This window comes from Chiloscyllium plagiosum, unplaced genomic scaffold (genome assembly GCF_037043375.1).
Source record: "Chiloscyllium plagiosum isolate Xiang-an unplaced genomic scaffold, Cpla_swu_hap1 HiC_scaffold_47, whole genome shotgun sequence".
Lineage (NCBI taxonomy): Eukaryota > Metazoa > Chordata > Chondrichthyes > Orectolobiformes > Hemiscylliidae > Chiloscyllium > Chiloscyllium plagiosum.
The window spans coordinates 8153433-8166789 of record NW_028270185.1 but is presented as its reverse complement, the minus strand read 5'-3'; the positions used below and the strand labels follow the sequence as shown (position 1 = coordinate 8166789).

Below are 13357 nucleotides of genomic sequence, written 5' to 3'. Positions count from 1 at the left end.
GTTTTGCCCTGAGTGGTCTGCTCCCCCTGGACCTGTTGGTTGCAAAGGCCTTCACTCCAGGTCACCTCCCGGGATGAGGTTCTTGGAGCGGAATTCTGACATCCCCGCCCCATTGTCCAGGAGCTGCCAATCAGAGGCCCCCAGCTGCTCAGCACTGCCTCCGGGGAAGTGGGGCAGCTGCCGGTACTGCAACCATCAAGGCCCCGAATTGCTGAGGGAGTGGGGAACCATGGGAGTGAGAGCAGGAATGGAATGGTCTCTAATGGGGGAATGGGGAGCTTGGCCCAACCAAACCTCACCAGGATCATCAGAACATGTGTGAAACGCAAATGGGCAGCTTTGTATGTTGCAAGCAAGTTTGTATGTTTTTACTCTTATTCTGGGCAAGGAGGGCAGTTGCTCTCCATCCCTAATTGCCCCTTGAATCGAGTGTCTCTCTTGGCCATTTCAAAGGGCAGTTAAGAGTCAGCCACATCTGCTGGCATGGTGGCTCAGTGGTTAGCGCTGCTGCCTCACGGTGCCAGGGAGTCACGCAGAGGCAGATTTCCCTCTGCAAAGGACTTCACTGAACCAGTGCATTCTTGTAATCAACATCCCTTACCATTTTTATAGAAATTCCAGATGATATTTTAATTGAATTTGAATTTCATCATCTCTCAGTGGTGAGGTTGAAATGTTGCTCCTGGAAATGTTAACCCGAGGTTTCGGGATGCGTCACTGACCAGTCTCCCCTCCCCTCCTGGGTGGGATGTAACATGTTCAAAACATGGCGTCTTCTCTCCAATACGTGTGGGAGATGAGTTAGCTCAGCGGGTCTGAGAGTACATACAGTGTGGAAACAGGCCCTTCGGCCCAATAAGTCCACACCGACCCTCCGAAGAGTACCCACCCTGACCCAATCCCCTACCCTATATCTCCCCATGACCAATCCACCCTAACCTGCACATCCCTGGGCACTATGGGGTAATTTAGCATGACCAATCCACCCTAACCTGCACATCCCTGGGCACTATGGGGTAATTTAGCATGACCAATCCACCCTAACCTGCACATCCCTGGGCACTATGGGGTAATTTAGCATGACCAATCCACCCTAACCTGCACATCCCTGGACACTATGGGGTAATTTAGCATGGCCAATCCACCCTAACCTGCACATCCCTGGGCACTATGGGGTAATTTAGCATAACCAATCCACCCTAACCTGCACATCCCAGGGCACTATGGGACAATTTAGCGTGGCCAATTCACCCTAATCTACACATCTTTGGGGGTCACCTCCCGCCTGCCATGTTTGGCTGTTGGTCAAGCATCTGCTGGCATGGTGGCTCAGTGGTTAGCGCTGCTGCCTCACGGTGCCAGGGAGCCAGGTTCAATTCCACCCTCAGACGACTGGCTGTGATGAGTTTGCACTTTCTCCCAGTGGGTTTCCTCCAGGTACTCCAGCTTCCTCCCACAGTCCGAAGATCTGCAGGTTAGGGTGGATCGGCCTTACCCCTTAGTGTCCAAGTTAGGTGGGTGAGCCCTGGGAAATTCAGGGTTACAGGGATAGACTGGAATGCTCTTTCGAGGGTCAGTGCAGACTTGATGGGTTGATTGGCCACATTGTAGAGTTCATAGAATCCCAACAGTGTGGAAACAGGCCATTTGGCCCATCGAGTCCACACTGACCCTCTGGGGAGCTTCTTATCCTATCTCTGTAAACCTAATTTCTCATGACCAATCCAGCCTAATTTGCACATCTTTGGACTGTGGGAGGAAATTGGAGCACCGGGAGGAAACTCACGCAGACACGGGGAGAAAGTGCAAACTCCACACAGACAGTCGCCCGAGGCGGGAATCGATCTGGGGTCCATGGTGCTGTGAGGCAGCAGTGCTAACCATGGAGCCACTGTACCATCTGTGAGGATTATATGACTCTCATCTTGTTTTCACCTCCCTGTCCAGCCCCTTCCACCTCCAGCCCTCCAATACCTCTGCATCCCCCTCATTGAGGTTTCCTGGCAACCACAGAGTCTATTACTCCACCGCCAGTGTCCCTGGCTCCAACTACACACTTTCCCTATTCCCAACACCTCTGTCTCTCTCTCTCTCTTGCTCTCTCTCTTTCTCTCTCTCTCACTCTCTTTCGCTCTCTCTCTCTCTGTCTCTGTCTCTCTCTTTCTGTCTCTCTCTCTCTTGCTCTCTCTCTTTCTCTCTCTCTCTCTCTTACTCTCTTTCACTCTCTCTCTCTCTCTGTCTCTGTCTCTCTCTTTCTGTCTGTCTGTTTGTCTCTCTCTCTCTCCCTCTTTCTCTCTCTCTCTCTCTCTCATTCTCTTTCCTCTTTTGAGGTGCTCTTGAAAACCTAACTCTTTTAGTCACCTATCCGAACGACATCCTTATGCCAATATCCCCACCTTCAAATTTGGATTGCAGAAATCCTAAAAGCACTTTGGGATGTTACACTGATGGTGTCAGACAAATAAAATCCACTGTTGTTTACAGTAAAGTATCTTTTGAGGCACAAAATTCTCTGGTACAATTGGAGCCTGACTAAGTAGGCCGTGGGCCTAGACATGGGATTCTTGGTACACTAACATCAGGTCAATAAAAGCCAATACACGTTAGAACAGGCTTGAGGGGCAGAATGGCCTGCTCCTGCACTGCGAGTGCCTTTTAGTATCGTGATGTTAATGTTTGTTTTCCTCTCTCCCTCTCTCTGTGTTTTCCAGCGTGTCCAGAGACCGTTAATGGCGGCGGGAAGTGGTTCAGAGAGGTCAAAGCCGTGCTTGTACCGACCTGTGAAGGAGGTTCCCACCAGCGCCTCCTGTAGGCCCCACCAGATCCCGGGAGGCGAGCTGCCCGATGGGGGCTACTCTGAAGAGTTTGTTCAGGCCGTCGACAACAAGTACAGATGTGAGCATTGCCAGCGGGTGCTACGCAATGCCAAGCAGACCGAGTGTGGGCACCGATTCTGTGAAAGCTGCCTCAACGCCCTTCTCAGGTAGGCCCGGGGTGTCCTTGGGAGATAAACAGGGGCTGAGGTGCAATAAAGCCTCTTTCAGACATGGGAGGCCACCCTTTGTGGGATCCTGCTGTGCGCAAACTGGCTGCCACCTTTCCTTACACTCGCATGGAAACAGGAATAGGCCATTCAGCCCCATTCCTCCATTCATTCGACTATCCTTCATTCCAACACTCCCAGTTTCTGCTAATCTCCGTTCAAAAAGCTTTACTCTAAGGCTGTGCCCTTGGGTCCTATCTCCCCTACCATAGAGATGTACAGCACTGAGACAGACCCTTCGGTCCAACTCGTCCATGCTGACCAGATGTCCTAACATGCTGTAATGTTCGATATTTTATGTAGATTAGATGGTCTTTAGATTGGTTTCACAAGTTGGTGCAACAGCTAAGGCCGAAGGGCCTGTACTGCACTGTAATGTTCTATGTTCTATTCCTGCTTTTTCTCTACATCCCTCGTAAAATCTAAAAGAAAGATCACTTCAGGGAATAGTTGACCCAAAGGGTCTGTTTCTGTACTGTATGACCCCATGACCCCAACTCAACCTCCATGGGAGAGAACTCCAAGTCTTTTGAGTCACCAAAGAGTTCCATCATTTCAGTCCCACATGGTCCAACCCCTAACCCGAAACTGTGTCCGACAGAGGATCACTGGTTCCTCTCTCTCTCTCTCTCTCTCTCTCTCTCCACACGGATGCGGCCAGACCTGCTGAGTTTCTCCAGCGATTTCTCTTCTTGTTGTAAATATGTCACTCACTTTACGAAGTGGTCCAGCTGTGTGACAGTTTGGAGAGGTAATCCACGGTGAAATATTCCAATTCCTCTGGAATGCTTTGAGGATTTCTCATGCATTTTAGAATTCCTGATATTTCCCTTCTTAATGAAAAGGCCACTATCGTGTTGGGTCGTTGCGAAGGGAAAACTCACTGAGTTCATTCGTGCCCTGGTGAAACGTTCAGATGTAAGCTACTTACAGCCTGAGATCTCTTTACTCCTGATGTTAGCTTTCCAACTGTGTCAAACTGCACTGACCAGGCTGGAAATCTATCCGGAACACCGTGGATAATGTTCACCAGACAGATCCCTGGGATTATCACAGGAGAACTGGGCATTTATTCACTGAAATTCCAAAGAACGAGACATGATCTCATTGATTAGATTACTTACAGTGTGGAAGCAGGCCCTTCGGCCCAACAAGTCCACACTGACCCGCCGAAGCGCAACCCACCCATACCCCTACATTTACCCCTTATTACCTAACACTAAGGGCAATTTAGCATGGCCAATTCACCTGACCTGCACATCTTTGGACTGTGGGAGGAAACCGGAGCACCCGGAGGAAACCCACGCAGACACGGGGAGAACGTGCAAACTCCACACAGTCAGTCGCCTGAGTCGGGAATTGAACCCGGGTCTCTGGCGCTGTGAGGCAGCAGTGCTAACCACTGTGCCACCGTGCCGCCCACAAAATATACACAACTTTCCAAGTCAGGGAGCTGCATGGAGTCCGACAGTGTGGAAATACACCTTTCGGTCCAACTCTTCCACGCTGACCAGATATCCTAAACTGATCTACTCCCCTTTGCCAGCACTTGGGCCATATCCCTGTAAACCCTTCCTATTGATATACCCATCCAGATGCCTTGCACTGGGCTGGGGTAAAGTAGGGGGGCACGCTCACAGAATCACGGGGCGATTGTGTTGGACTGGGATGAGGAGGGACACTGTCACTCAGAAGGTCAGGACCCTTCAGAATTCTCTGTCTCACAGGACTGCGGAAGCTCAATCATCGAGTACATTTCAGACTAATAGAATCCCTACAGTGGAGAAGCAGGCCATTCGGCCCATCGAGTCCACACCGATCCTCAGGGAGAGCAGCCCACCCAAACCCATGCCCCCTATCCTATAACCCTGCGTTTCCTATGTCCAATCCACCTAACCTACACATCCCTGGACAATGGTCAATTTTGATGGCCTAACCTGCGTATCTTTGGACTGTGGGAGGAAACCGGAGCACCCGGAGGAAACCCACACAGACACAGGGAGAACGTGTAAACTCCACACGGACAGTCACCCGAGGCTGGAATCGAACCGAGGCACTGTGAGGCAGCAGTGCTAACCACTGAGCCACCGTGCTGCTCTAAGAGACCAAGGCTGATAGATTTCTAGATAAGGGGCCTAAGGGGCAACTTTTTCACACAGAGGATGGGGTGTGTGTGTGGAACAAGCTGCCAGAGGAAGTGATGGAGGCTGGTACAATGACAACATTTAAAAGGCACCTGGATGGATATGTGAATAGGAGACATTTAGAGGGATATGGGCCAAAAGCAGACAAATGGGACTAGTTTAGATTAGGAAACCTGGTCAGCATGGATGAGGTGGGCCGAAGGGTCCATTCTCTCTGACTCTATATCAATAGATAAGAAGGTATTGCAGCAAATACTACAATCCTATTGAATGGTAGAGCAGATTTGAGGGGCTGAATGGCCTCCTCCTGTTCCTGTGGTCCTAAATCCCTTTGTTCACCTTACACACTGCAGCAATCCACGACGGTCCACACTTATCAGCATTTCCGAGCAACAGCAGCTCCTTCGAAAGGATCTTTCCAAACCCCTGATGGTGCCTTCCCCCAGCCCCCTCAAGGGCAATTAGGAAGGGGCAATAAATGTGCCAAGGGGTGACCACATCTCATGAATGAATATAAAGAGAAGTGTAGTGCCTGGCCCGTTCTAGGAGACCGCGATCAGTTGTACTGAGGTTGTTAATGTGAGTCCATAGGGGGAGAAGGTAAAGGTGCAGAATTAGGCCATTTGGCCCATCGAGCCTGCTCCCCCATTCATACAACGTCGAACAGAGAACGAACAGCTCAGAACAGGCCCTTCGGCCCTCGACGTTGCTCCGACCTGTGAACTAACCTAAGCCCATTCCCTACACTATCCCATCATCATCCATGTGCTTATCCAAGGACTGTTTAAATGCCCCTAATGTGAATGAGTTAACTACATTAGCAGGTAGGGCATTCCACGCCCTTACCACTCTCTGCGTAAAGAACCTGCCTCTGACATCTGTCTTCAATCTTTCACCCATTAATTTGCAACTTTGCCTCCATGTACAAGCTGACGTCATCACCCTAGGAAAAAGACTCTCACTGTCTACCCTATCTAATCCTCTGGTCATCTTGTATGTCTCCATCAAATCCCCTCTTAGCCGCCTTCTCTCCAATAAGAACAGACCCAAGTCCCTCAGCCTTTTCTCGTAAGACCTTCCCTCCAGACCAGGCAACATCCTGGTAAATCTCCTCAGCACCTTTTCCAATGCTCCCACATCCTTCCTGTAATAGGGCGACCAGCCATTCAATCATGGCTGGCATGTTTCTCAACCCCATTCTCCCCGTATTCCTTGATTCCCTCAACAATCAAGAAACTATCTATCTCTGCCTAAATGACCTGGCCTCCACAGTCCTCGGTGGCAACGAGTTCTACACATCACGCATCCCCTGACTCCTCTTCATCTTGGTTTCAATGGGTCATCCCTTCCCTCTCAGGCTGGGCGGGTCAGGATGGCGCAAGTGCTTTGAGGGGATTCGCCCTTTGAGTTGGGAGTCAGTCTCTTTGGTTGGGAGAGAGGGAGGGAGGGAAACTCCTCACCCGCTCCGCCACCGACGCTCGGTCGCAGCATTGGGTGCCATCTACAAGACGCACTGCGGAGACTCACCAAAGACTGCACCTTCCAAACCCATGACCAATTCCGTCCAGGAGGACACACATTTGGCATCGTCCCCTTGACAACAGAAAGCAATGTTGGTAATGAAGGGCCCCTGCATACTGGTGGGTAACCATTGGTTACTGGTGGGTAACCATTGGTTACTGATGGTCGCACACCCATCTCGGGGAAATGGATAAAATCATGATTGCAACAGGGTTTAGCAATGATTTAGGTGTCCTGTTACTCAGTTGTAACACGCTGCGATCTTTATTTCTAGGGTTCCTGGTCAGGTTTGCCCAGCTGATCAACAGCCTCTGGACAACACGGAGGTAAATACAAGTAAACACAACCATTGGTCCTTTCTCCCCCTCTGTCCTGTGCTGTCCATCCTGCATTAGCTTGTGGAGGGGTGGGGCATTGGGGGAAGGTTGGTAAAGTTTTAACATCACTCCAAGGGGCTGGGCTCTGGGGATGTGAGTTCAAACCCCACCCTGGGTAACTCAGAATCCCTACACAGCGTGGAAGCAGGCCATTTGGCCCATCGAGTGCCACACCGACCCTCCAAAGAGCATCCCACCCAGGATCATTCCCCCCACCACCTTCATCCCTGTAGCCCCACATTTCCAGTGGGCAATCCACCCTAACCTGCACATCCCTGGGCACTATGGGACAATTTAGCATGACCAATCCACCCTAACCTGCACATCCCTGGACACTATGGGGCAATTTAGCACGGCCAATCCACCCTAACCTGTACATCTAACAGGCGGGTACGGTGGCTCAGTGGTTAGCACTGCTGCCTCACAGCACCTGGGTCCCATGTTCAATTCCACCCTCGGACAACTGTCTGCGTGGAGTTTGCACATTCTCCCCGTGTCTGCGTGGGTTTCCTCTGGGGGGCTCCGGTTTCCTCTCACAGTCCAAAGATGTGCGGGTCAGGTGAATTGGCCATGCTAAATTACCCATAGTGTTAGATGCATTAGTCAGAGGGGGGTGGGTTGAAGGGCCTGTTTCCACACTGTACAGAATATGATCTAATCCCTGGACACTATGGGACAATTTAGCATGGCCAATCCACCCTAACCTGCACATCCCTGGACTGTGGGAGGAATCGGAGGACCTGGAGGAAACCCATGCAGACACGGAGAGAATGTGCAAACTCCACACAGACAGTTGCCCGAGGGTGGGATCGAACCCAGGTTCCTGGCGCTGTGAGGCAGCAGTGCTAACCACTGAGCCACCGTGCTGGCAGCTGGTGGAATTTAAATTTAATTAAGACAACTGAAAGCTCGCGTCAGCAAAGCTATCACTGATTGGCGAAGGAAATCTTACCCAGTCTGGTCTCCATGTGACTCCAGACCGACAGCGATGAGTTTGACTCTTTAACTGCTCTTTGAAGTGGCCCTAGCAAGCCGCTCAATTCAAGGGACAATTAGGAACAGTTTAACTAAATGCCTGCAAAAGAGTTTTAAAAGGTTCCTCATTCAACAATGTCTCAGGTTCGGGCCTCTGAACCTTGCTTGGGAGCACTGTGTTGCTTTCTCAGTCCCTCACTGTCTAACAAGCTCCAACATGACAACTCTCTGAGATCCTTGTCATGTGCCAGCGTTTTGGCTCCTTACACGTTGTAATCGCTCCACCTTGTACCTTCAGTTGTCCTGCCCTCTGGAATTCCCCTGCACTCAGCCTTTCCGTGAAGACACTCCTTAAGCCACAGAGTCACACGGAATGGAAACAGACCCTTCGGCCCACCCAGTCCATGCCGACCAAACTAAACTAGTCCCACCTGCCTGCTCCTGGCCCATATCCCTCCAAACCCTTCCCTATTCATGGAGTTACCTAAACGCCTTTTAAATGTAACTGGATCCACATCCACCACTTCCTCTGGAAGTTCATTCCACACACGGACCACTCTTTTTTAAACCTTTCTCCGTTCACCTTTAAAATACTCTCCATGGTCTAGAAGTCCCCCACCCTGGGGAAAAGACACCTGCCATTCACTTTATCTATGCCCTTCATAAGAACAGAGGAACTAGGAGCAGGATTAGGCCGTTCAGCCCCTCAGCCCATTCCCCCATTCAGTAAGATCACGGCTGATCGTTTCATTGACTCAGCCCCACTTACCCGCCCTCTCATTATAACCCTGAATTCCTTTACAGTTCAAAACATTATCTACCATAGATTAGATTCTCTACAGTGTGGAAACAGGCCCTTTTACCCAGCCAGTCCACACCGACCCTCCAAACAGTAACCCACCTACACTCATTTCCCTCTGACTAACACTATGGACAATTTAGCATGGCCAATCCACCCTGACCTGCACATCTTTGGACTGTGGGAGGAAACCGAACCAAACCCACACAGACACAGGGAGAATGTGCAAACTCCACACAGACAGTCGCCCGAGGCTGGAATTGAACCCAGGTCCCTGGTGCTGTGAGACAGCAGTGCTAACCACTGAGCCACCGTACCACATCAGTTTCCTTTTCTTGTACCAGGGGCCTGACTAGTATTTGTTGATGAGCCTGGACGCCTAAACTCTGACACAGTTGGATCGTGTCTCACAAAGCAGTAACCCTACCCCCCCCTTTAAATAGCTCGATACATTGCATTGTTCCAAATCACAAGAAAAACTTGTGATTTGAAGAAAAACTTTTCAATTGGTCCCACTTGCCTTCCCTTTCCCCACAGGCCTGCAATGTTTTTGTTTTCAGCCCCACACCCACTCCACTGTCAAAACATAAACTGCAGGACACTGGGTGGCACGGTGGCTCAGTGGTTAGCACTGCTACCTCGTTGCACCAGGGACGCGGGTTCAATTCCACCCTTGGGTGACTGCCTGTGTGGAGTTTGTATGTTCTCCCTGAGTCTGCGTGGGTTTCCAATGGGTTCTCTGGTTTCCTCCCACAATCCAAAGATGTGTGGATTGGCCATGGGAAATTGCCTGCAGTGTCCTGGGATATATCGTGGGAAGTATGGGATGGATCTGGGTGGGATGCTCTTTGAAGGGTTGGTGTGGACTTGATGGGCTGAATGGCCTGGCCCCGTGCTGTGGGGAGTCTATGACAAATGCAGAAGGAGACCATTTGGTGTGCCTTTACTCCATAGACACCTCTGATTGGTTCTATTTAAATGCTTGAATGTAATCTCTTGAATGTCTGAAATGTGTTCCAAACTACGTTTAATAAATAAAAAGAGCGTTGCCCCACTCTCCCTTGTGGTTCAAGTCAGCCGGTCTCTTGCCTTTGAGTTCTGAGGGCACAGGCTTCGATTTCCTCTGTAGGCCGCAAGTGCCAAACTCTTACCATGCGGCGCTGAGAGAGTGCTGAACTGCCAGAGGTGGATGGGCCGTTACATGACATCCGTGTCCCCTCAGGTCAATGTAAAAGATCCACCTGGTGCTATTTTGAAGGTAAACCAGCAGTTCCTCCCAGCCAACATTCATCCTTCAATCAACACCAGAAGAGAAAGCCGCTTGTTGTCAAACAATAGAATCCCTACAGTGTAGATAGAGGTCAGGACACTCAGACACTCATAACCCCGCATTTCCCATGGCTAACCCACCTAACTCATGCATCCCTGAACAATTTCCCATGGCCAATCCACCCTAACCTGCACATCTTTGGACTGTGGGAGGAAACCAGAGCACCCGCAGGTAACCCACACAGACACGGGGGGACTGTGCAAACTCCACACAGACAGTCGCCTGAGGCTGGGATCGAACCTGGGTCCCTAGCTCTGTGAAGCAGCAGTGCTAACCACTGAGCCATCGTTACAGCAGTGACTACAAGAGGTATTTTCTTTTTAATTAAACGGGATGTAGGTGTCACTGGGCAAGGCCAGCATAAGTTGCCTGACCCCAAATACCCCGTAAACTTTAACCCCATTGAACTGGGTCGCTTTCGGAGGGCAGTTACACTCTGGAGAGGTGCTACAGGAATGCAGAACCCGCTGAGAGAGGAAGCAGCTGGTTCGAGAGCAGACTGTCATTGTCCCGAGATCTGCCACCATTGAGCTCAACCAAGGAGGCAAGGTGGGAGGGGGGGGGTGAGGTGTTGCACCGCCTTGTTAATTGCCCCTGGACGGGGCTGGGTGGAGGGAGATCATCATCAAATGCGGAGCCTTTTACAAACTCCCGCGCTGTCCCTCCCCAGGTGTTCAACGATAATTGCTGCCGGAAAGAAATCTTAAAGTTGCTGATTCACTGCAGGAACAGGAAGGCAGGTTGCCAACAGCAAACGGCCCTGGGATCTTTGGAGGTAAGGCTGAACAATTGGCTAAGTGTGTGTTCAAAGGGTTATAGCAATCCAAAGGGCTTCAAACACCCACGTTGCTGTGGTCGCTTGGGAAGTGGAGGTAGAGTTGCAGGGAGACAGGATCGTGAAGAAGGCGTGTGTGGTCAGTGTGTTGGGTATAGGAGTTGGGAGCTCCTGTTGCATCTTGTCATGACATTGTTGAGGCCTCTTCTGGAATACTGTGCCCAGGTCTTATTGGAACGAGCTTGGTTAGGCCACTTTTGGAACCCAGCCATTCAATTCTGGTCTCCCTGCTATAGGAAGGGATGTTGAAAGGGTGCAGAAAAAAATATATCAGTACGTTGCCAGGGCTGGAGGGTTTGAGCTATAGGGAGAGGCTGAACAAGCTGGGAGTAATTTCCCTGGAGCGTTGGCAACTGAGGGGTGACCTTATAGAGGTCTATAAAATCATGAGGGGCATGGGTAGTCAAGGTCTTTGTCCCAGGGTAAGGGAGTCTAGAATTAGAGGACATTGGTTTAGGGTGAGAGGTGAAAGATGTTAAAGGGACTTAAGGGGCAACTTTTTCACACAGAGGGTGGTACGTGTATGGAATGAGCTGCCAGAGGAAGTGGTGGAGGCTGGTACAATTGCAACATTTAAAAGGCACCTGGATGGGGACATGGATAGGAAGGGTTTGGAGGGATATGGGCCAAGTGCTGGTAAATGGGACTAGGTTAATTGAGGATATCTGGTCGGCATGGACTGATTGGATTGAATGGACTCTATGACCAGCTGTTATCATGTTACCTGCCTGGTATGGAGCAGGTAGTGTTTGAACTTACCTCTACCACACCTCTCTGCTCTGCGTTCTAACCCCTGACCACTGGAATGCTCATCTCACATTCGCTTCTTTTGCAAAATCCGTGAACACCCCCCCCCCCCGCCCGCTTCCCCGACCCCAGCTCAGTTCCTGTTCCTATTCCCGGCAGCGACCACTCCTCCCTGGGCCACACTGTCTGATTACCTCATGATTTCGAAAATGTCTGTGGACCCTTCCCCTCAGCTCGAGCCTATCCTCATGACTGACTGACGTGCTGCATTCCTGGAAACCTCAGCTCCCTCTCCAATACGCTGCGTCCTTCCTGAAGTCCAGTGCATCAAACTGTACACAACGCTCCAGCTCACACCTCACAATTGTCTTACACATGTTCAGCACGGCCTCCTATTAAAGAAACCGAGAGTAGTTTGTTCTTAAATAACAGTGCTCTCTACAGCTCCCCTTCATCTCCCCTCATCAGCATAGCCTTTCTCTGCCTTTGGTGTGTTCTGTTTTTAAATTCATTGGACGGTTAGGCCGGCATTTATAGCCCAGAGGGCAGTTTAAGAGTCAACTGCACTGCTGTGGGTCTGGAGTCACGTGTAGACCAGGTAAAGATGGCAGGCTACTTGTTTAAGATGTCATGGGTGAACTCGTGGGGTTTCTACAGCAATTAGCAACAGCTCATCATTAGGCTCTTAATTCCAAATTTCCGTTGAAGATAAATGCCACCATCTGCCCTGGGAGGTATCGACCCTGGGTCCCCAGGATACTATCTGGGGTCTCTGCATTAACAGTTCAGTGATAAGACCTGGAGGCCAACACACCCCAAACCACCGCCCCCCTCACCTTGGGTTTTCGGTTTCCCTTAATTGTGTGGATAATATGTCAGTATTTACAGGGGGGGGGGTTCCTGAGGGAGAGTGTCAGTATTTACAGGGGGGTCCCCGGGGGGAGTGTGTCAGTATTTACAGGGGGGTCCCCGGGGGGAGGCGGGAGTGTGTCAGTATTTACAGGGGGGTCCCCGGGGGGAGGGGGGAGTGTGTCAGTATTTACAGGGTTGTCCCCATGGGGGAGGGGGGAGTGTGTCAGTATTTACAGGGGGGGTCCTCGGGGGGAGGGGGAAGTGTGTCAGTATTTACAGGGGGGTTCCCGGGGGGAGGGGGGAGTGTGTCAGTATTTACAGGGGGGGTCCTCGGGGGGAGGGGGAAGTGTGTCAGTATTTACAGGGGGGTTCCCGGGGGGAGGGGGGAGTGTGTCAGTATTTACAGGGGGGTCCCCAGGGGGAGGGGGGAGTGTGTCAGTATTTACAGGGGGGTCCTCGGGGGGAGGGGGGAGTGTGTCAGTATTTACAGGGGGGTCCTCGGGGGGAGGGGGGAGTGTGTCAGTATTTACAGGGTGGTCCCCAGGGGGAGGGGGGAGTGTGTCAGTATTTACAGGGTTGTCCCCATGCGGGAGGGGGGAGTGTGTCAGTATTTACAGGGTTGTCCCCATGGGGGAGGGGGGAGTGTGTCAGTATTTACAGGGGGGTCCCCGGGGGGAGGGGAGAGTGTATCAGTATTTACAGGGGGGTCCCCCGGGCGAGGGGAGAGTGTATCA

General features: G+C 51.2%; 1 protein-coding gene across 3 annotated transcripts in view; it reads left to right on the top strand.

Annotated features, from left to right (window-relative positions):
- Positions 1-13357, top strand: part of LOC122542695 (TNF receptor-associated factor 3-like) — a 70680-nt gene that overhangs the window by 18647 nt on the left and 38676 nt on the right. For 2 of the 3 annotated variants that reach the window (XM_087983903.1, XM_087983902.1), the window contains exons 2-3: positions 2712-2983; positions 6983-7034. In XM_087983903.1, coding sequence (XP_087840029.1) covers positions 2730-2983; positions 6983-7034 — 306 coding nt within the window. In that variant the 5' untranslated portion in view covers positions 2712-2729. Of the gene's footprint in view, positions 1-2711; positions 2984-6982; positions 7035-10859; positions 10965-13357 lie in introns of all 3 variants that reach the window. The other variant, XM_087983901.1, reaches the window with a different exon arrangement.